The 22911-nt window shown below is 43.5% G+C and overlaps 1 protein-coding gene across 1 annotated transcript in view; it reads left to right on the top strand.

Moving 5' to 3' along the window:
- Positions 1–22911, top strand: part of LOC118388098 (mediator of RNA polymerase II transcription subunit 13-like) — a 36079-nt gene that overhangs the window by 4198 nt on the left and 8970 nt on the right. The window contains exon 2 of the mRNA XM_052460673.1: positions 22690–22911. This exon is cut by the window's right edge and continues 16 nt beyond it. Within this exon, the coding sequence (XP_052316633.1) occupies positions 22690–22911 (222 nt within the window). The remainder of the gene's footprint in view (positions 1–22689) is intronic.

Genomic DNA, 22911 nt, shown 5'->3' with positions numbered 1-22911 from the left:
TGTGCACACACATTCCTCCTAACACACACACAGGGGGAAGCAAACACAGAGACAAGCTTGCAAAAACACACAAAAACATATCATATTATACTCATAAAAATATTCACAAACACACTAGGACATACACACAGGGACATGTACGCGTGTACAAATAGGTTGGATTCTCTTGCTTTAATTAAAAGAGTTCTCCTGTCCCCCAGACAGGGCTGCGGGGAGTGAAACACTGGTAATTAAGTGTCGTCAAGTGGAGTTATAATGTGATCAGCTAAGAGGTGCTCATTAGACAAACTGTATTCCAATAGAGCTCCATGCATGTATAATGATAACCAACCGCGAAAGATCGAGAGAGAGGGGAGTAAAATAAGAAATGGGCTGTGTAATACAATTGAACAGGAGGGCCCACTATATTTAGGTAACTTAGTGTGCCTGCTCAGAAGGAGCTATATTAGTGGCCAGTATTCAAATGTTGAAAGATTATTACTACATGCCTAACCGGGACCTTGTCCTTTAATGACTAAAAGAGTATCCAGCCAGGGTTTCTGGGACACCAACTCTAGATCTCCAATCCAATGCCCTGTGGTCTTTCTCCATCTGGCCAGCTATAGCTCTATCTCTCGGGGCTCTAGTAGCCAAAACACAACCTCCTCCAGCCCTCTTTGGCTGGTCTCCCTGCTAGCGTAGTGACAGTTAGTGCAGGTCTCACCTGGAGAGGCTGTTTGGGGAGCTGGCTAATCTCCCTCTGTCACTGCATGGGGATCCCTGTCAACGCAACAGGGCTCAACTCAGTAGGGGTTGGTCCCTCTATATCATCCTTCGGGATAACATCCTTAGCTAAACACAGACCCACTTACCCCCAACACACACACACACACACACACACACACACACACACACACACACACACACACACACACACACACACACACACACACACACACACGCGCGCACACACACACACACACACACACACACACACACACACACACACACACACACACACACACACACACACACACACACACACACACACACACACACACACACACACACACACACACACACACACACACACACACACACACACACACACACCTTGGGCCCAATAAATTACTCCACTACAAATCGATCTATTAACGAGCCTTGTCGCTTCCCAAGGGGGCGAGGCACAATGATTGAGGGAGGGGAGGGCAGAGAAAGAGGCCTCTCTTCGCTACCAATCCCCTGATATAAATCCTGGGTGGTGAGCCATGGATCTTGTCTGAGCAGGACCTGTCTCGGCCCTGCCAGAGAGGTGAAGTACGAATACAAGAGAAGGGACAGGGAGCCACCCTGGTCCTGAAGTGGGACAGGGATGGGGACAGCATGGGATGGGGTAGGGGGGAGATATTTTGGAGCACTGTGGCTTGAGTGTGAAATATGTAAGTCCTGCAGTGCCAGCTGTGTGCTATTCTTAGCCCTCTGGTGTTCCTGCATTCAGGGCGACAGAGGGGAGAGTGGGAAAGGGGAATTGGCAGGAATGAGCTGTAGAGAGGCCGCTGCCGTGGCTGCTACTGAGGGGATGTCTAGCATTGTGACTCTCCTCATTCAGGGCTGCCGTCTTTATCTCCATTACAGGGACTCCTACTGTTCCAGTGACACGTTGAGTTTTTCCCTCACACTCTTTTTCACACAACTTAATATAATTTCACCACTCGGTTTTTCCACCACAACGCTGACTTTTGTAAATATGTTATCATGATTTCCATAATGCGATTTCTCATATGTAAATTTGACACTGTGTTTTAAAGCTTCCTTTGGAGATAAACACGCTGTGATTGTGAGAGGATTAGGTGTCTTCCAGAGATGCTCCGGAGATGTCATACAGACGTTGTGGTCTTTGTTACTGCAGCACTGAAAATCCCTTTGGAATTACCATAATTGACCCAACGATCTTGATAGCGAGAGCTTTTCCTTGTAAAGGAGCTATCTCTCTCAGCTGGTATGTGTTCTTTTCGTCTGACAGCTTAACCGATAGAGTAGTTGGCTGAGATTCAATAACAGTTATACTCAAGTTAAAGGCTGGTTTAAAGCAAAAGTGTCTGGAATAGAATGGCTATTCTAAATACTTGTTGTCGTGCGTTAGTGAATTCTAATCAGCATGCGGTCATGTTTTATTGAGAAATTACCCCTCTCGTAAACAAACACTTTCGGTCCAGATTGTTGATTTGATAACCATTGCAGGGTATTGATTTGCGCCATGCTGCTGCCACAAGTGTGCTCTCATCTTGAATTAGCCGACATCCGGCCTTTTCACATGGTAATGAACATTTGCACCGCTCGTCTCAGCCCTGGCCAACACTGGGGATGAGATTTCCAATATGATATGGAGACATGTTTTTGTCAATATACAGTAGTCAACCATGACTAATCATGCAGTGCATATTGAGCCCCAGATGTTGTGTTATGAACAAGACAAGCTGTTGTATCTGTAAGAGAAGCAGCCCGGAGGGAATAGGAGTGGTATTTTAAGGTCATGTTTGGCTGTGTTAAGATGTTGTGAGAGCCTGGAAGTCAAGGCAGTCAGTCAGTGCAGTCACTTCTCTGATTCATCTCTTTGAAGGGCTCTCCATGCTGCCACTCCCACTTGGTGTCAGGGTAAAGTTACTGCAGGGTTCTGTACTGCCAGCACTGCAGACAGAGGGAGGAGGGTTACTGCTGTCTGCTTCTGTTGTTCTAACTGAGATTGACTTTACTTAGAATAATGAAGCAAGTCAAGTTGAATGCATGGACATAGGACTTGTTTTTGTTCTGAAGTCATTACAATTGAATTCACTTTTAATCACGTAGGCTACGTCCAATTATTTATATCATATGTCAGACTTTTATTTGCATTTGTCCAATTTAATAGCTTTACACATTTCTGCTGCCCCCTGCTAGTGCTCAGTAAAGTAAGTACATCTGCATAATGTACAATTGTTCATAACAAACGCACAGTCATAAGCTTCAGACTAATCTAGTGGTTGGATATGAATGTGTTGCTTCTGGTAAGTCAGGGGCTTTCCTGACATGCATTATATGCTGGCTATAGTAATTATTTAAATTTTAATCAGAGTCTGTGAATTCCAGGTGCATGGTAGCAGACAATGGAGGTGTTACTGGAGAGGGAGGAGGGGACGGGAGAGATGGAGAATTACATCCCTTTGTAAGAAAAGACCCCTAAACCGCTTGAAATGTTATCTTTCCGCCGTAACCCTGGAGACAGAATCTCGAAAATTGAATAAGTTGCTGAAGTCTTACAGATGTTGTATGTTGCCTAGCAACTGTTTTACTTCCCTCTTTTTTTCCTGGTGTATTTCTTCGGGTCTGTCACAGTTAATTTAGTTGCACTGGAGACACACGGCTGGTAATGGAGGGACTGGTTTATTTATTTGTCCATTAATAATACACGTTAAGCAGGGCCACTGTTTTAGGTTGGTCCTCCATTTAAGAGAAAACCCAACAGCATGTCTCCATGTCTTTGTTTGCCATTGGAGTGGGATCTTGTCAGCGTTGTCTGTCACAACAAACAACAAACACCAAACACCTGTCTTCATTGGTCTTCCCCCTTGTCATGTCCCGCCCCCCTCCCATTGCATCAGGTGAGAGGTTCATTTTAGCTCTCTGCAGTTTGAGCCACAGCTGATTGGCAGGCGCAGGCGCGTCTGTCACTCTGCCCCGGGGAGGGTTGCAGCTCTAATTAGGTGACTTGGCTTGCCTGCCTCCCAGGGCCGATTCCTACAACAGACACACAATCAAGACACCCCTTCCTTTGTAGGGCCTTGTAAAGGTGCCGGCAGAGGGCAGAATAAAATCACCTGTTTAGTTCTGAGAGCCCTAGAGGCCATTTTCTGCACCTGTTTTTGTGCTTTTGTGTCCCTCTCTTGTCCCCTCTGCTATGCTGTTATGTGCAGAGGTCCCTGTGCACTGTAAAATGCCAGAGGGGGGAAAATGCAGGCAGTAATATGAGTTCATTTGATTTCAATTGCTAACTGAAGAAGAAGGGGGATCTAGCCTGTTCTGATTTCTCGAAGGCTCTCAGCATTTCCAGAGCCATCCACCATGCCTCGTATGGAAAAGAGATTCTTTCTGGTTTTCATGGTAGTTACATTTTTCAACACTGGGCTACTGTGAAACAGGCTGGTTTCAAGGGTTGAGGTAATTTCAGTTTCCAATTCAAATCAGTTCAGGAGCTGAGCAATAATAAAAATAAAAAATATATGTGAAATCTATTTATGACTTGAATTTCAGAAGAGTTTTGGAATTTGAGCTAAATGGATTTGACTCGTTTGCTGTAGAGGATTTTGGGATGATACGTGAGTCATGTCTCCAGTACCGTCTTTTGAACAAACCCCAAATATTGGCAGCATGTCAAGTGTCTTCAGATATTTGACGGGCTGTAAATGCCACCCTGACAGAAAGTGTTTCACAGAAGCTGTGATCGGTAAAGCTGCTGATATAAGCTGTCTCTCAATTGCCTAAAGTGCTCTCCTCTGTCCAACTCTATAGCTCTTACGTTGCTACAAGAATCCCAGAGTGGCACCTCTGTTCCACTCTTTCATCTTTCAGCATGAGACGCTTTAATACCAGGTTCCCATCTTCTAACTGGTGAGGAGAGCCACCTGTTCAAGTGACCCACATTCGTAAAGACTAAAAGGCTTTGATAGTAAGTGAGTTTTTAGAAAGTCAAGCTGTTTGCTAAGCTGAACTTAACATTCAGATGGAAGAGATAGCATGGGGTGTTGATAGTAAGTCAGAGTGTACAGTGACGTCCTCTGGGCTCCTTGAGAACTCCAGGTTACTCTGTGCTTTATGTTTCTGTCACTGATTACAAAACAAAATGATTTATTTTTAATTGTTCTATGGGGTAGATCAGGTTTAATATTGCAGCTAGATTGTAGCTTCCATCAATGCCATTGTCTGCATCATTTTCAATCCCCCAATATATTTTTTTGTAAATATATACATTTACATTTACATTTAAGTCATTTAGCAGACGCTCTTATCCAGAGCGACTTACAAATTGGTGCAAACACCTATGACACCCAGTGGAACAGCCACTTGCATCTAAATCTTGTTGGGGGAGAACGGGGGGGGTGAGAAGGATTACTTACCCTTACTTACCCTATCCTAGGTATTCCTTGAAGAGGTGGGGTTTCAGGTGTCTCCGGAAGGTGGTGATTGACTCCGCTGTCCTGGCGTCGTGAGGGAGTTTGTTCCACCATTGGGGGCCAGAGCAGCGAACAGTTTTGACTGGGCTGAGCGGGAACTGTACTTCCTCAGTGGTAGGGAGGCGAGCAGGCCAGAGGTGGATGAACGCAGTGCCCTTGTTTGGGTGTAGGGCCTGATCAGAGCCTGGAGGTACTGAGGTGCCGTTCCCCTCACAGCTCCGTAGGCGAGCACCATGGTCTTGTAGCGGATGCGAGCTTCAACTGGAAGCCAGTGGAGAGAGCGGAGGAGCGGGGTGACGTGAGAGAACTTGGGAAGGTTGAACACCAGACGGGCTGCGGCGTTCTGGATGAGTTGTAGGGGTTTAATGGCACAGGCAGGGAGCCCAGCCAACAGCGAGTTGCAGTAATCAAGACGGGAGATGACAAGTGCCTGGATTAGGACCTGCGCCGCAGTTGAAGTTGGAAGTTTACGTACACAGGTTGGAGTCATTAAAACTCGTTTTTCAACCTCCACAAATGTCTTGTTGACAAACTATAGTTTTGGCAAGTCTGTTAGGACATCTACTTTGTGGATGACACAAGTAATTTTCCCAACAATTGTTTACAGACAGACTATTTAACTTTTAATTCACTGTATCACAATTCCAGTGGGTCAGTAGTTTACATACACTAAGTTGACTGTGCCTTTAAACAGCGTGGAAAATTTCAGAAAATTATGTCATGGCTTTAGCTTCTGATAGGCTAATTGACCTAATTTGAGTCAATTGAAGGTGTACCTGTGGATGTATTTCAAGGCCTACCTTTAAACCCAGTGCCTCTTTGCTTGACATCATGGGAAAATCAAAAGAAATCAGCCAAGACTTCAGAAAAATAATTGTACACCTCCGTATGTCTGGTTCATCCTTGGGAGCAATTTCCAAATGCCTGAAGTGACCATGTTCTTCTGTACAAACAATAGTATGCAAGTATAAACACCATGGGACCACGCAGCCGTCATACCGCTCAGGAAGGAGACACGTTCTGTCTCCAAGAGATGAACATACTTTGGTGCAAAAAGTGCAAATCATTCCCAGATTGACCTTGTGAAGATGCTGGAGGAAACAGGTACAAAAGTATCTATATCCACAGTAAAACGAGTCCTATATCGACATAACCTGAAAGGCCACTCAGCAAGGAAGAAGCCACTGCTCCAAAACCGCCATAAAAAAGCCAGACTATGGTTTGTTAAGTTAAAGTTAAAGCTTGGTCGCAAATGGGTCTTCCAAATGGACAATGACCCCAAGCATACTTCCAAAGTTAGTTAGTATGAAAATAGCTCCATTTTTATCAGATGACAACAGAAGGGCAACTCTATTTGGCTGGCAGCCACACGTAAATGAGCTTAAAATGAAGAAGCAAGGTCTTTTTTTTGCTAAAATGATGCATGGCCATCATATTTCTAATGTTTAGGCCTATCATAGAAAGAATGTAGTCAGCTATATTTCTTAATGTTCTGCTTTAATATTGCATTTCACCATAGTACTGGAGAAAAGAAGCTACATATCAGTTGGAGTGCTGTCTGCTGATTGAATGCCTGTTTGTGAATTCTCATCATAGTTTAGAAGGGCAACTGAAGCACAAAATGAGTCTGATGCAGAGCAGAAGTTACATTAAGAAGCATTTTAGATCTGTGTTTACAAAACTCCAGCAAGATATTTCTTACGTGTTTTATCCTTATTCTTATTTTTTTCCTGCGTGAAAAACACAGAATTTTGCATTAATACAACCCCTTTAACTTGTTATCTAAGTAAGTGGCTGAATTAATAAGGTTACGGGGCATCATATTGTTTTAGCTTTCTGCCGTGTTTGAGAAGTAAAAGCCCTTTGGGGGAGTTATTTGTACAGCTGCCACTGTTATCTTGATTTCCTTGCGTTTTTACTCTTCTCAGTTCTTGGCCGTCTGCTCCTCTACCCTCTTCCCCAAGCAGGCAAGCCGTTGCCCTAGCGACTCTAGACTCACAACAGACACAGTATGTAGACATGCTGCTGGAGAGCCAGTACTGCATGCGTCAAAACTTTGACCATTTGCACGATGTCTCTCGTTCCTGTTCGCTTGTAAATGTCAAACTCACCAAAAATGACATTCGGTAGATACGTATAACTTTATGAGCTAGATTGCCTGTCTTTGCAATTAGTTTATTTTCATTTGCGGTCGTTAGCATATTTAGCTGGCAGCCTGCAAGGAATTTGTTTGATTACTTTTGCAAATTACTTGTTAGCATTCTGGTATTCGACGCCCAATGGTCTTTTTAGCATTTTTTTGACACCCCTCTGTGTACCACGTCGATAATACCATAAATCCCGGGCTGAGAGAAGGATGGTATGACGATATGAAAATCTGGATGCATCCCAATCCTAGAAGGAAGTACTCTGTCCACTATACAGTCATGTCTCTGCCTGTGTCATGCATGACCTTGTGCGTCAATGTACGTCTATTAGTTTTTTGTGTGTATTTTCTCCCCTTTTTTTCTCCCAATTTCTATTACAATCATGCTATTGCAGTGGTGTGTGTGTGTATGTGTATCAGTCTAGAGGAAAAATTACATTTGCGACATGGAGGTCAAATACAAACAATCCATTCATTATTACTCGTGAAGCTATTCCCCAACACCCCAAGTTGTTAAGGCAGGACAATAATGTGAATGTTTTCTCACTCCACAAGAACTCTTGTGGCTTCGCCTTTCTGTCTGCCGCTGACCTCAAAGGTGTAGATTAAGTCAACTGTGCTTTCCTGTCTGTGCAGAAACCTTGTAATTATATTATGGGGGTTTCCCTGTTGTTATTTGTCTCCTGTTTAGAGTCTATGGGTTTTCTATTGGGTTGTGTGTTAAGGCTGTATACAGTAGGTTCACTATCACCTCACCTTGTGCTGGTTTGCTGAGGCTCTATATAGTGAGTCCAACACACTACATGTAACATCTACAGTGTCTTACTGTGTCTGTACTGTATGTGCCTGACTTTTATCCTCACTAAGTTATGTGTCTGACTCTGGCCGCTACTTGCAATTTCAGCTATGTGTGTGTCAAAGGTTCACCAGAGGAGACGATTTGACTCCCATATGTGTTTGATTACAACTAGATGTCGAGTGTCTTCTGTTTGACCCTTTTGCAGGATATTGTATTGTTTGATACCTGAACACAAACATTGTAGTATAGTCATTCACCTGTCTGTATACTGACACATACAGTACCAGTCAACAGTTTGGACACACCTACTCATTCAAGGTTTTTTCTTAATTCTTTTACGATTTTCTACATTGAATAGAATATTGTAAAAGAATAGTGAAGACATCAAAACTATCAAATAACATATATGGAATCATGTAGTAACCCAAAAAGCGTTATACAAATCAATATAGATTTTATACTTGAGATTCTTCAAAGTAGCCATCCTTTGCCTTGATGATCACTCTGCACACTCTTGGCATTCTCAAATCGAATCAAATCAAATCAAATGTTATTTGTCACATACACATGGTTAGCAGATGTTAATGTGAGTGTAGCGAAATGCTTGTGCTTCTAGTTCCAACCATGCAGTAATATCAAACAAATAATCTAACCTAACAATTTCTCAACAACTGCCTTATGAACTTAAAAGTGTAAAGGAATTAATAAGAATATGTACATAAAAATATATGAATGAGCGATGGCCGAACGGCATAGGCAAGATGCAGTAGATGGTATAGAGTACAGTATATACATATGAGATGAGTAATGTAGGGTATGTAAACATTATATAAAGTGGAATTGTTTAAAGTGGATAGTGATACATTTATTACATCAATTTTTCATTATTAAAGTGGCTAGAGATGAGTCACTATGTTGGCAGCTGCCAATCAATGTTAGTGATGGCTGTTTAACAGTCTGATGGCCTTGAGATAGAAGCTGCTTTTCATTCTCTCGGTCCCAGCTTTGATGCACCTGCACTGACCTCACCTTCTGGATGATAGCGGGGTGAACAGGCAGTGGCTCGGGTGGTTCTTGTCCTTGATGATCTTTTTGACCTTCCTGTGACATCGGGTGCTGTAGGTGTCACAGAGGGAAGGTAGTTTGCCCCCCGAGATGCGTTGTGCAGACCTCACTACCCTTTGGAGAGCCTTACGGTTGTGGGCGGAGAAGTTGCCGTACCAGGCGGTGATACAGCCCGACAGGGTGCTCTCGATTGTGCATCTGTAAAAGTGTTTTTGGTGACAAACTTGATAATTGAGTTGGAGGCGTGCATGGCCACGCAGTGATGGGTGAACAGGGAGTACAGAAGAGGGCTGAGCACGCACCCTTGTGGGGCCCCAGTGTTGAGGATCAGCGGGGTGGAGATGTTGTTACCTACCCACACCACCTGGGGGTGGCCCGTCAGGAACTCCAGGACCCAGGTGCACAGGGCGGGGTCGAGACCCAGGGTCTCGAGCTTAATGACGAGTTTTGAGGGTACTGTGGTGTTAAATGTTGAACAGCATTCTTACATGCTTGCGTCGTCTGTGGACCTTTTGGGGTGGGAAGCAAATTGGAGTGGGTCTAGGGTGTTAGGCAGGGTGAAGGTGGTATGATCCTTGACTAGTCTCTCAAAGCACTTCATGATGATAGAAGTGAGTGCTACGGGGCGATAGTCATTTAGCTCAGTTACCTTAGCTTTCTTGGGAACCGGAACAATGGTGGCCCTCTTGAAGCATGTGGGAACAGCAAATCAAATCAAATGTATTTATATAGCCCTTCGTACATCAGCTGATATCTCAAAGTGCTGTACAGAAACCCAGCCTAAAACCCCAAACAGCAAGCAATGCAGGTGTAGAAGCACGGTGGCTAGGAAAAACTCCCTAGAAAGGCCAAAACCTAGGAAGAAACTTAGAGAGGAACCAGGCTATGTGGGGTGGCCAGTCCTCTTCTGGCTGTGCCGGGTGGAGATTATAACAGAACATGGCCAAGATGTTCAAATGTTCATAAATGACCAGCATGGTCGAATAATAATAAGGCAGAACAGTTGAAACTGGAGCAGCAGCACGGCCAGGTGGACTGGGGACAGCAAGGAGTCATCATGTCAGGTAGTCCTGGGGCATGGTCCTAGGGCTCAGGTCCTCCGAGAGAGAGAAAGAAAGAGAGAAAGAGAGAATTAGAGAACGCACATTTAGATTCACACAGGACACCGAATAGGACAGGAGAAGTACTCCAGATATAACAAACTGACCCCAGCCCCCTCGACACATAAACTACTGCAGCATAAATACTGGAGGCTGAGACAGGAGGGGTCAGGAGACACTGTGGCCCCATCCGAGGACACCCCTGGACAGGGCCAAACAGGAAGGATATAACCCCACCCACTTTGCCAAAGCACAGCCCCCACACCACTAGAGGGATATCTTCAACCACCAACTTACCATCCTGAGACAAGACTGAGTATAGCCCACAAATGGAACAACCCAAGGGGGGGTGCCAACCCAAACAGGATGACCACATCAGTGAATCAACCCACTCAGGTGACGCACCCCTTCCAGGGACGGCATGAGAGAGCCCCAGTAAGCCAGTGACTCAGCCCCTGTAATAGGGTTAGAGGCAGAGAATCCCAGTGGAAAGAGGGGAACCGGCCAGGCAGAGACAGCAAGGGCGGTTCGTTGCTCCAGAGCCTTTCCGTTCACCTTCCCACTCCTGGGCCAGACTACACTCAATCATATGACCCACTGAAGACAATTAGGAGGGACAATTAGGAGGCCTGCGTCTTGTGACCGTAGCGTACGTGTAGGTATGTACGGCAGGACCAAATCAGAGAGATAGGTAGGAGCAAGCCCATGTAATGCTTTGTAGGTTAGCAGTAAAACCTTGAAATCATCCCTCGCTTTGACAGGAAGCCAGTGTAGAGAGGCTAGCACTGGAGTAATATGATCAAATGTTTTTACATTTACATTTACATTTAAGTCATTTAGCAGACGCTCTTATCCAGAGCGACTTACAAATTGGTGCATTCACCTTATGACATCCAGTGGAACAGCCACTTTACAATAGTGCATCTAAATCTTTTAAGGGGGGTGAGAAGGATTACTTTATCCTATCCTAGGTATTCCTTTTTGGTTCTAGTCAGGATTCTAGCAGCCGTATTTAGCACCACCTGAAGTTTATTTAGCCGCAATCCCAATGCCTACAAAACCCCAATACGAAACACAACATTTTAAACCCATGTCACACCCTGGCCTGACCAAATATATAACGAAAACACAAAATACTACGACAAATACCACTACGACTACGACAATCCCCAAGAGGTAAAATATATAGTGAAAACAATAGTGGTCCTAAAACGGAACCTTGAGGAACACCGAAATTTACAGTTGATTTGTCAGAGGACAAACCATTCACAGAGACAAACTGATATCTTTCCGACAGATAAGATCTAAACCAGGCCAGAACTTGTCCGTGTAGACCAATTTGGGTTTCCAATCTCTCCAAAAGAATGTGGTGATCGATGGTATCAAAAGCAGCACTAAGGTCTAGGAGCACGAGGACAGATGCAGAGCCTCGGTCCGATGCCATTAAAATGTCATTTACCACCTTCACAAGTGCCGTCTCAGTGCTATGATGGGGTCTAAAACCAGACTGAAGCATTTCGTATACATTGTTTGTCTTCAGGAAGGCAGTAAGTTGCTGCGCAACAGCCTTTTCTAAAATTTTTGAGAGGAATGGAAGATTCGATATAGGCCGATAGTTTTTTATATTTTCTGGGTCAAGGTTTGGCTTTTTCAAGAGAGGCTTTATTACTGCCACTTTTAGTGAGTTTGGTACACATCCGGTGGATAGAGAGCCGTTTATTATGTTCAACATAGGAGGGCCAAGCACAGGAAGCAGCTCTTTCAGTAGTTAGTTGGAATAGGGTCCAGTATACAGCTTGAAGGTTTAGAGGCCATGATTATTTTCATCATTGTGTCAAGAGATATAGTACTAAAACACTTGAGCATCTCTCTTGATCCTAGGTCCTGGGAGAGTTGTGCAGACTCAGGACAACTGAGCTTTGAAGGAATAAGCAGATTTAAAGAGGAGTCCGTAATTTGCTTTCTAATAATCATAATCTTTTCCTCAAAGAAGTTCATGAATTTATCACTGCTAAAGTGAAAGTCATCCTCTCTTGGGGAATGCTGCTTTTTAGTTAGCTTTGCGACAGTATCAAAAAGGAATTTCGGATTGTTCGTATTTTCCTCAATTAAGTTAGAAAAATAGGATGATCGAGCAGCAGTAAGGGCTCTTCGGTACTGCACGGTACTGTCTTTCCAAGCTAGTCGGAAGACTTCCAGTTTGGTGTGGCGCCATTTCCGTTCCAATTTTCTGGAAGCTTGCTTCAGAGCTCAGGTATTTTCTGTGTACCAGGGAGCTAGTTTCTTATGAGAAATGTTTTTAGTTTTTAGGGGTGTAACTGCATCTAGGGTATTGCGCAAGGTTAAATTGAGTTCCTCAGTTAGGTGGTTACTGATTGTTGTCCTCTGGCTTCCTTGGGTAGACAGAGGGAATCTGGAAGGACATCAAGGAATCTTTGTGTTGTCTGTGAATTTATAGCACGACTTTTGATGTTCCTTGGTTGGGGTCTGAGCAGATTATTTGTTGCAATTGCAAACGTAATAAAATGGTGGTCCGATAGTCCAGGATTATGAGGAAAAACATTAAGATCCACAACATTTATTCCATGGGACAAAACTAGGTCCAGCGTATGACTGTGACAGTGAGTGGGTCCAGAGACATGTTGGACAAAACCCAGCAGCCTGGGATAAGGATTGATCGAATATGTCCGTAAACACACCGGGCAGCTGGTCTGCGCATGCTCTGAGGACACGTCTGGGGATGCTGTCTGGGCCTGCAGCCTTGCGAGGGCTAACACGTTAAAATATTTTACTCACATTGGCTCTCTCAACCAGCTTCACCTGGAATGCTTTTCCAACAGTCTTGAAGGAATTCTCACATGTGCTGGGCTCTTGTTGGCTGCTTTTCCTTCACTTTGCGGTCCAACTCATTCCAAACCATCTCAATTGGGTTGAGGTCGAGTGATTGTGGAGGCCAGGTTATCTAAGCTGCACCATCACTCTCCTTCTTGGTCAAATAGCCCTTACACAGCCTGGAGGTGTGTTGGGTCATTCTCCTGTTGAAAAACAAATGATTGTCCCACTAAGCGCAAACCTGGTGGGATGGTGTATCGCTGCAGAATGCTGTGGTAGCCATGCTGGGTAACTGTGCCTTGAATTCTAAATAAACCACAGACAGTGTCACCAGCAAAGCACCTCCTATATGCTTCACGGATGGAACCACACATGCAGAGATCATCCATTCACCTACTCTGCGTCTCACAAAGATACGGCCAAAATCTAAAATTTTGTCTCATCAGACCAAAGGACAGATTTCCACCAGGCTAATGTCCAGTTCTCGTGTTTTCTGGCCCAAGCAATTCTCTTCTTCGTATTGGTGTCCTTTAGTAGAGGTTTCTTTATAGCAATTTGACCATGAATGCCTGATTCATGCAGTCTCCTCTGAATGGTTGATGTTACTTGAACTCTGTGAAGCATTTATTTGGGCTGGTAACTCTAATGAACTTATCTTCTGTAGCAGAGGTAACTATGGATCTTCCTTTCTTGTGGCGGTCCTCATGAGAGCCAGTTTCATCATAGAGCCTGATGGTTTTTGCGACTGCACTTGAAGAAACTTTCAAAGTTCTTGACATTTTCCGGACCTTCATGTTAACCTCTCTGAACCACCCATCACGGATCCGGTATAATTGTCATCAGCAACGCTGAATAGCGTAGCGCCACAGTCAAATAATATTACTAGAAAATATTCATAGTCATGAAATCACAAGTGCAATATTGCAAAACACAGCTTAGCCTTTTGTTAATCCACCTGTCATCTCAGATTTTGAAATTATGCTTTACAGCGAAAGCAATACAAGTGTTTGTGTAAGTTTATCGATTGATCGACAAAACAATAAGTACACTTAGCATCAGGTAATTTGGTCACGAAAATCAGAAAAGCAATCAAATGAATCGTTTACCTTTGATGATCTTCGGATGTTTTCACTCACGGGACTCCCAGTTAGACAACAAATGTTTTTTTATATATATTTTTTTAAATATCCAAATACCTCCGTTAGTTTGGTGCCTTATGCCCAGGAATCCACCGGAAAGAGCGGTCACGACAACGCAGACAAAGAAATTCAAAATTATATCCATAATGTCCACAGAGAAATGTCAAACGGTTTTTATAATCAATCCTCAGGGTGTTTTTGAAATATCTATTCGATAACCGGGACAGTTGGCTTTTCACTAGGACCGGGAGTAACAATGGCCGCCTTTCTCTTTTGCGCACAACTCACTCTGAGAGCCCCCACTTATCCACTTCCGCAATGTGGTCGTTCACGCTCATTCTTCAAAACAAATGCCTGAAACTATGTCTAAAGGCTGTTGACACCTTAGGGAAGCCATAGAAAAAAGAATCTGGTTGTTATCCCTTTAAATGGGCAATAGGGATGTGTCACGTTCTGACCTTTATTTCCTTTGTTTTGTCTTTATTAAGTATGGTCAGGGCGTGAGTTGGGGTGGGCAGTCTATGTTTGTTTTTCTATGTTTGGTTTCTGTTTCGGCCTAGTATGGTTCTCAATCAGAGGCAGGTGTCGTTAGTTGTCTCTGATTGAGAATCATACTTAGGTAGCCTGAGTTTCACTGTTGGGTTGTGGGTGTTTGTTTCCGTGTGAGTGTTTGTCGCCACACGGTACTGTTTCGGTTTGGTTATTTCACGTATTCGTTTATTGTTTTTGTATTTCATAGTGTTCAGTGCTTTTCTTATTAAAATCGTCATGGACACTTACCACGCCGCATCTTGGTCCAATCCTTACTCCTCTTCAGACGAAGAGGAGGAAATCTGCCGTTACAGGATGCTTAAGAACAGAGAGGTTTCAGGGGAACTTCCCGATTGGATTTTCCTCAGGTTTTAGCCTGCAATATCAGTTCTATTTAACTCACAGACAAAATGTTGACAGTTTTCAAAACTTTAGAGTGTTTTCTATCATAATCTGTCAATTATATGCATATTATAGCATCTGGTCCTGAGAAATAGGCCGTTTACTTTGGGAACATTATTTTCCCAAACATAAAAATAGTGCCCCCTAGCTTCAAGAGGTTAAAGTAATGATGGACTGTCGTTTCTCTTTGCTTATTTGAGCTGTTCTTTACAGATTATGGACTTGATATTTTACCAAATAGGTCTATCTTCTCTATACCACCCCTGCCTTGTCACAACACAACTGACTGGCTCAAATTAAGAAGGAAAGAAATTCCACAAATTAACCTATAACAAGGCACACCTGTTAATTAGATAGATGCACTATTGTAAAGTGACTGTTCCACTGGATGTCATAAGGTGAATGCACCAATTTGTAAGTCGCTCTGGATAAGAGCGTCTGCTAAATGACTTGAATGTAAATGTAAATGTTAATTGAAATGCATTCCAATTCGTTTTGATGTCTTCACTATTATTATATGATGTAGAAAATAGTAAAAATAAGGACAAACCCTTCAATGAGTAGGTGTGTCAAATTTTGACTGGTACTATATACAGGTGAAGTCAGAAGTTTACATACACCTGAGCCAAATACATTTAAGCTCAGTTTTTCAGAATTTCTGACATTTAATCCTAGTAACAATTTCCTGTTTTAGGTCAGTTAGGATCACCACTTTATTTTAATAATGTAAAATGTCAGAATAATAGTAGAGAGAGAGAATGATTCATTTCATGTTTTATTTCTTTCATCACATTCCCAGTGGGTCAGAAGTTTACATACACTCAATTAATATTTGGTAGCATTGTCTTTAAATTGTTTAACGTGGGTCAAATGTTTTGGGTAGCGAAACACTTTTTAAGTTCTGCCCACAAATTTTCTATAGGATTGAGGTCAGGGCTTTGTGATGGCCACTCCGATATCTTGACTTTGTTGTCATTAAGCCATTTTGCCACAACGTTGGAGGTATGCTTGGGGTCATTGTCCATTTGGAAGACCCATTTGCGACCAAGCTTTAACTTCCTGACTGATGTCTTGAGATGTTGCTTCAATATATTCACAATTTTCCACCCTCATGATGCCATCTATTTTGTGAATTGCACCAGTCCCTCCTGCAGCAAAGCACCCCCACAACATGATGCTGCTACCCCCGTGCTTCATGGTTGGGATGGTGTTCTTCGGCTTGCAAGCCTCCCCCCTTTTCCTCCAAACATAATGATGATCATTATGGCCAAACAGTTCTATTTTTGTTTCATCAGACCAAAGGACATTTCTCCAAAAAGTACGATCTTTGTCCCCATGTGCAGTTGCAAACCGTAGTGTGGCTTTTTTGTTTTGCGGTTTTGGAGCAGTGGCTTCTTCCTTTTGTAGCTGTTTCCTCCAGTATCTTCATAAGGTCCTTTGCTGTTGTTCTGGGATTGATTTGCACTTTTCGCACCAAAGTACGTTCATCTCTAGGAGACAGAACGTGTCTCCTTCCTGAGCGGTATGACGGCTGCATGGTCCCTTGGTGTTTATACTTGCGTACTATTGTTTGTACAGATGAACGTGGCACCTTCAGGCGTTTGGAAATTGCTCCCAAGGATGAACCAGACCTATGGAGGACTACAATTGTTTTTCTGAAGTCTTGGCTGATTTCTTTTGATTTTCCCATGATGTCAAGCAAAGAGGCACTGAGTTTGAAGGTAGGCCTTGAAATACATCCACAGGTACACCTTCAATTGACTGAAATCATGTCAATTAGCCTATCAGACGCTTCTAATGCCATTTCATCGTTTTCTGGAATTTCCCAAGCTGTTTTTATGCACAGTCAACTATTTGTGATCTTCTGACCCACTGGAATTGTGATACAATGAATTGTAAGTGAAATTATCTGTCTGTAAACAATTGTTGGAAAAAATAACTTGTGTCATGCACAAAGTAGATGTCCTATCCGACTTGCCAAAACTATAGTTTGTTAACAAGACATTTGTGGAGCGGTTGAATAACTAGTTTTAATGACTGCAACCTAAGTGTATGTAAACTTCCGACTTCAACTGTATCCACTGAAAGCTCACAGTTAGATGAATCTATTCTTCTCTACAGATTGGGGAGAGATCGCGCTTCTCACTTGTTGCTGTTTTCAGTCACAGGGTCTATAATACAAAAGCAGCCCTGCCACACAGATAAGCGAGAGATTGATTGCAAGAGAAGAGAAAAGTGAGATAGTGGAGGTTAGAGGAAGGTGAGACCTCCGAATTCTTCCTGTGCGTTTGGTTCATTCAGAGATGGGAGAAGTAAGGGCCGGTAAACAAGGTGCTTGAAACAGTGCTGTTTTTATTAGCCATGTTAAACAAATACAATCTAGCTGACTGGCAGTGGAGTGGAAGAAACTCAGGTTGTTTCCGGGTGTTATGAATGATTTGTGTTCCCTCGTATTATGAGGGATAAAATGGCACTGGCCCTCTCACTAGCTCTGTCTGGGTTGTCATGACCGGGCGTGAGTCAAAGTGAGATGAGGGGTTCCTTAGACACTGATCTAAGGTCAGTTTGGCATTTTCACACTATTAGTAAAGACCAGGATTTGGGGAGGTTACGGTGATCCTAGATATATGCCTATGGGTAACTGGGACTCACCCATTGTTCACTAATGACTTGTAGTATAGACAACAGTAGGTTGGCCCCTACAGGGTTAGTTGATTTCAGCTGATCTTAGATCTGTGCCTATGGTCAACTGGCAGTAGTTTCAGACCTTCTAGACTTGCGGTAGATAGAGCAGCTGCTCCTTGGCTCCCAGGTTACACAGAAACCTGCCCTGGGCCTGCACACACACACCTCATTAACACATCACTCCTGTTATCATTGGATAAAATTACTCTTGCCGACCGACAACCAGAAATTGGGCCTTTGGAAGCGAGGCATTGCTTTTAAACACCCTTAATCTGCATCACAGCTCTGGTGTGTGTATACACTGAGTAAACAAAACATTAAGATCACCTACTCTTTCCATGACATAGACCGACCAGATGAATCCAGGTGAACGCTATGATCCCTTATTGATGTCACTTGTTAAGTCCACTTCAAACAGTGTAGATGAAGGGAAGGAGAAAGGTTAAAGAATGATTTTTAAGCCTTGAGACAATGGATACATGGATTGTGTATGTGTCATTGAGAGGGTGAATGGGCAAGACAAAATATTGAAGTGCCTTTGAACGGAGTATGGTAGTAGGGGCCAGGCGCGGGGTGTCAAGAACTGCAATGCTGCTGGATTTTTCACGATCAACGGTTTCCTATGTGTATCAAGAATGGTCCACCACCTAAAAGACACCCAGCTAACTTGACACAACTGTTCGAAGCATTGGAGTCAACATGGGCCAGCATCCCAGTGGAATGCTTTCAACACCTTTTAGAGTCCATGCTCCAACTCAATATTTGGAAGGTGTTCCTAATGTTTGGTATACTCAGTGTGTGTGTGTGTGTGTGTGTGTGTGTGTGTGTGTGTGTGTGTGTGTGTGTGTGTGTGTGTGTGTGTGTGTGTGTGTGTGTGTGTGTGTGTGTGTGTGTGTGGTAGAGGAGAGGAGAGGAGTGTAGTGGAGAGTGGGGTAAATTGAGACATTGTTTAAATATTCAGCATCACTCCGTAAAGAGAAATATAGTATTCTTTCTAACAAAGATATCTACATATATTTCAGGATATTGTGTTTCCTGGAAATAATCATGTAAACATTATGGTTTTGAAAACATAGCTTGTCTAAAAAAAAGTTGTCTTTTTTTGACTTACCACATGGCCATTGGCTCAATTTACCCCAAGACAAACATTTGGACTAAAGTACCAATCAAAAGTTTGGACACACCTACTCATTCAAGGGGTTTTCTTTATTTTTTAAAACGGTTTTCTACATTGTGGAATAATAGTGAAGACATCAAAACTATGAAATAACACATATGGCATCATGTAATAACCAAAAACCGATTTTAGATTCTTCAAAGTAGCCACCCTTTGCCTTGATGTCAGCATTACACACTCTTGGCCTTCTCTCAATCAGCTTTATGAGGTAGTCACCTAGAATGCTTTTCAATTAACAGGTGTGCCTTGTTAAAAGTTCATTTGTGGAATTTCTTTCCTTCTTAATGCGTTTGAGCCAATCCGTTGTGTTGTGACAAGGTAGGGGTGGTATACAGAAAGATAGCCCTAAGACCAAGTCCATATTCTGGCAAGAACAGCTCAAATAAGCAAAGAGAAACGACAGTCCATCATTACTTTAAGACATGAAGGTCAGTCAATTCGGAAAATGTCAAGAAAGTTTCTTCAAGCGCAGTCGCAAAAACCATCAAGCGCTATGATGAAACTGGCTCTCATGAGGACCGCCACAAGAAAGGAAGACCCACAGTTACCTCTGCTGCAGAGAATAAGTTCATTAGAGTTAACTGTACCTCAGATTGTGGCCCAAATAAATGCTTCACGGAGTTCAAGTAACAGACACATCTCAACATCAACCGTTCAGAGGAGACTCAGGCCTTCATGCGTGAATCAGGCCTTCATGGTCGAATTGCTGCAAAGAAACCACTACTAAAGGACACCAATACGAAGAACAGAATTGCTTGTGCCAGAAAACACGAGAACGGGACATTAGACCGGTGTAAATCTGTCCTTTGGTCTGATGAGTCCAAATTTGAGATTTTGTGCCGTATCTCTGTGAGACGCAGAGTAGGTGAATGGATGATCTCCGCATGTGTGGTTCCCACACTGTCTGTGATTTATTTAGAATTCAAGGCACAGTTACCCAGCATGGCTACCACAGCATTCTGCAGTGATACACCATCCCACCAGGTTTGCGCTTAGTGGGACTATCATTTGTTTTTCAACAGGACAATGACCCAACACACCTCCATGCTGTGTAAGGGCTATTTGACCAAGAAGGAGAGTGATGGTGCTGTGTCACATGACCTGGCCTCCACAATCACTCGACCTCAACCCAATTGAGATGGTTTGGGATGAGTTGGACTGCAAAGTGAAGGAAAAGCAGCCAACAAGTGCTCAGCATTTGTGTGGGAACTCCTTCAAGACTGTTGGAAAAGCATTCCTCATGATGCTGGTTGTCATCAAGGCAAAGGGTGGCTACTTTGAAGAATCTCAAATATAAAATATATTTTGATTTGTTTGTACACTTTTTTGGTTTCTACATTATTCCATATGTGTTATTTCATAGTTTTGATGTCTTCACTATCATTCTACAATGTTAAAAATCGGAAAAATAAAGAAAAACCCCTGAGTGAGTAGGTGTGTCCAAACTTTTGACTGGTACTTTATATTAGCCCACACACCTATAAGGATTCACTTTCATGCTAGGCTTAGGACCTCATATTGAAGCTTATATAGACTTCAACTGACTCCATGAAATTATCAACTTTTCCTAAATATTTGGTCAAATGATACAGTTAATTTTGCGTATGGTTTCCTACAGACCAGGGTGGCTCAATTGACCCATTTGGCTCAATTTACCCCACTGTCCCCTACTGTGCTAATGTATTAGCCTATAGCAGGAGTTTCAATGGGGTCATGAGGGTAATTGATACGGTAATTTGAATGTAGCTACAGAGTCCAGCTACCTTAGTGATGATGGGGGGGTACAGTGCAGTCTCAGCCATACAGACACCTTACATGACCTCCCAGTGAACCTGTTTCAGGTTTAGAAGTGACCCCTGTCAGATTCTGTGTCTAAGGTTTTCACATTCACACAGAGTGACTCCAGCGGATGGTGGATGTCTGCTCCTTTGCTTTGAAAGAAGCACATCCGGGTCTATTTTTAGGCCAGATTATCAACTTGCCAATGTTTATATCTCAGATTACACACACTCTGTCATTATGGAAGAGTGGCCTTGTAATTACGAGGCATATTTTTCACAGGGGCTGTTCCACCAAAAACACTTGTATGCTATACGGTACAGACTACAGAAAGACAATTACACACACACACACACACACACACACACACACACACACACACACACACACACACACACACACACACACACACACACACACACACACACACACACACACACACACACACACACACACACACACACACACACACACACACACACACACACACACACACACACACACACACACACACACACAGTGTAGCAGCTGCAGGAGGGAACGTCCCTTCCCCTAGGTTCATGGTGGTCACGTTGGCAGAAGTGAGATTCTGACCCCTCCACCCCCTCACACACACAAACACACACACATGCCCTTCTTTAAAGCTGGGACCCTCCACCCCATCTTTCCAATCACCTAAGCACATTAAGATCTATTTTTCCAGCAATGTGCCCTATTTTGCTGCGTGTTTCCTTGTAGCCTGTTCTTCCATCAAGCTCCAATGGGACAGACAGCATTATTTTCTGAAAGTTGGCGAGGGGTGGCATGGTGCCAGCCAGGACGGCGTGCCAAGCTAGGCCCTCACAGCTGGCTGAACACAGGAGAGAAGCCTAGCCCTGGCAGCGTGACTCTCCGAGAGGTCTCCCTTATCCTGCCAAATCAGCCTCAGTGGGTATTGAACGCAGCCTTTGTGAGATATTCATTCTTAGCCTTGTTCTTCATAGACACCCACACTGGAGCCTAATTTGAAGACTCTGTGATATTGAGTTGCATTCAAAAGCTAAATCAATGTCTCTTGTGGAGAGAGACTTAACGGTTTTCAACCATCATTTCCTAATGTGGATCAACGGTCCGTTGTTTATTGTATATAAATAAAACCCACAGAAGTGAAATGACGGAATCTGTACACATGACGGCAATATTCCACCCTGGCCAGACTGTTTTCCTGTCTGAGAAAATCTATCCTTTGTGTCCTTGGTGTGTCTTCGCGTCTGTTTAAAGATCCCTCTCCCCGGTGCAGTGGGGTTGTCCTTTTTACTGCTCATCGATAGATTGAACAAACGTCCTATTTGACAAGGTTGACTGCCTCACTCCCCCAGCCCTCTGATAGGCAACATAAACGTGTTACATTCCATCAAATGAAATTGAGAAGATGTCAGTCACTGACTGTGCTCCAGTGATTGACCCTGACACAATTTCTCCCCCTTCTTCTCTCGCTCCTTGTCTTCCTTTCTTTTTCTCTGTTGCTCTCTCTTAATCTCTCGCTCCCTCTCTCCTTTTCTCTCTTTCTCACACATGCCTATTTGGGTGTCATACTATAGAGTATATTCATTTTACAACGGCTATGGTGAAGACAATATGATTGATATGAGTAGAACAGTTACCACACTGCCTAGTAGCAGTGGATTTATTCCCGGTTACGAGGCAGAAATCAGCCCTGTTAGTAGGAATGCAATAGAGCTCCAGGTTACAGTATACTAATATAATAACACTCTGTCTCTCTTTGTGTATTGTAATTCAATTGACTTTATTGATACTAATTACAGTGTACAGAAGTAATAATAACACACTCTTTCTCTTCTGCTCCAGGCAGAGCTGACGGGCATCAAGTGGAGGTGCTACAGCTTCCGTGGCGGGGGCGAGTACGGGCCAGTGATCTCGGCACCAGCCCAGGACGACCCGGTGCTGCGCAGCTTCATGCGCTGCGTGCAGGCCAACCTCCTGTGTGTGTGGCGCCGCAAAGTCAAGCCTGACGCCAAGGAGCTGTGGATCTTCTGGTGGGGCGACGAGCCCAACCTCTCTGACGTCATC

This window comes from Oncorhynchus keta, chromosome 13 (assembly GCF_023373465.1).
Source record: "Oncorhynchus keta strain PuntledgeMale-10-30-2019 chromosome 13, Oket_V2, whole genome shotgun sequence".
Classification (NCBI taxonomy): Eukaryota; Metazoa; Chordata; class Actinopteri; order Salmoniformes; family Salmonidae; genus Oncorhynchus; species Oncorhynchus keta.
This window is presented reverse-complemented; position numbering and strand designations above follow the sequence as displayed.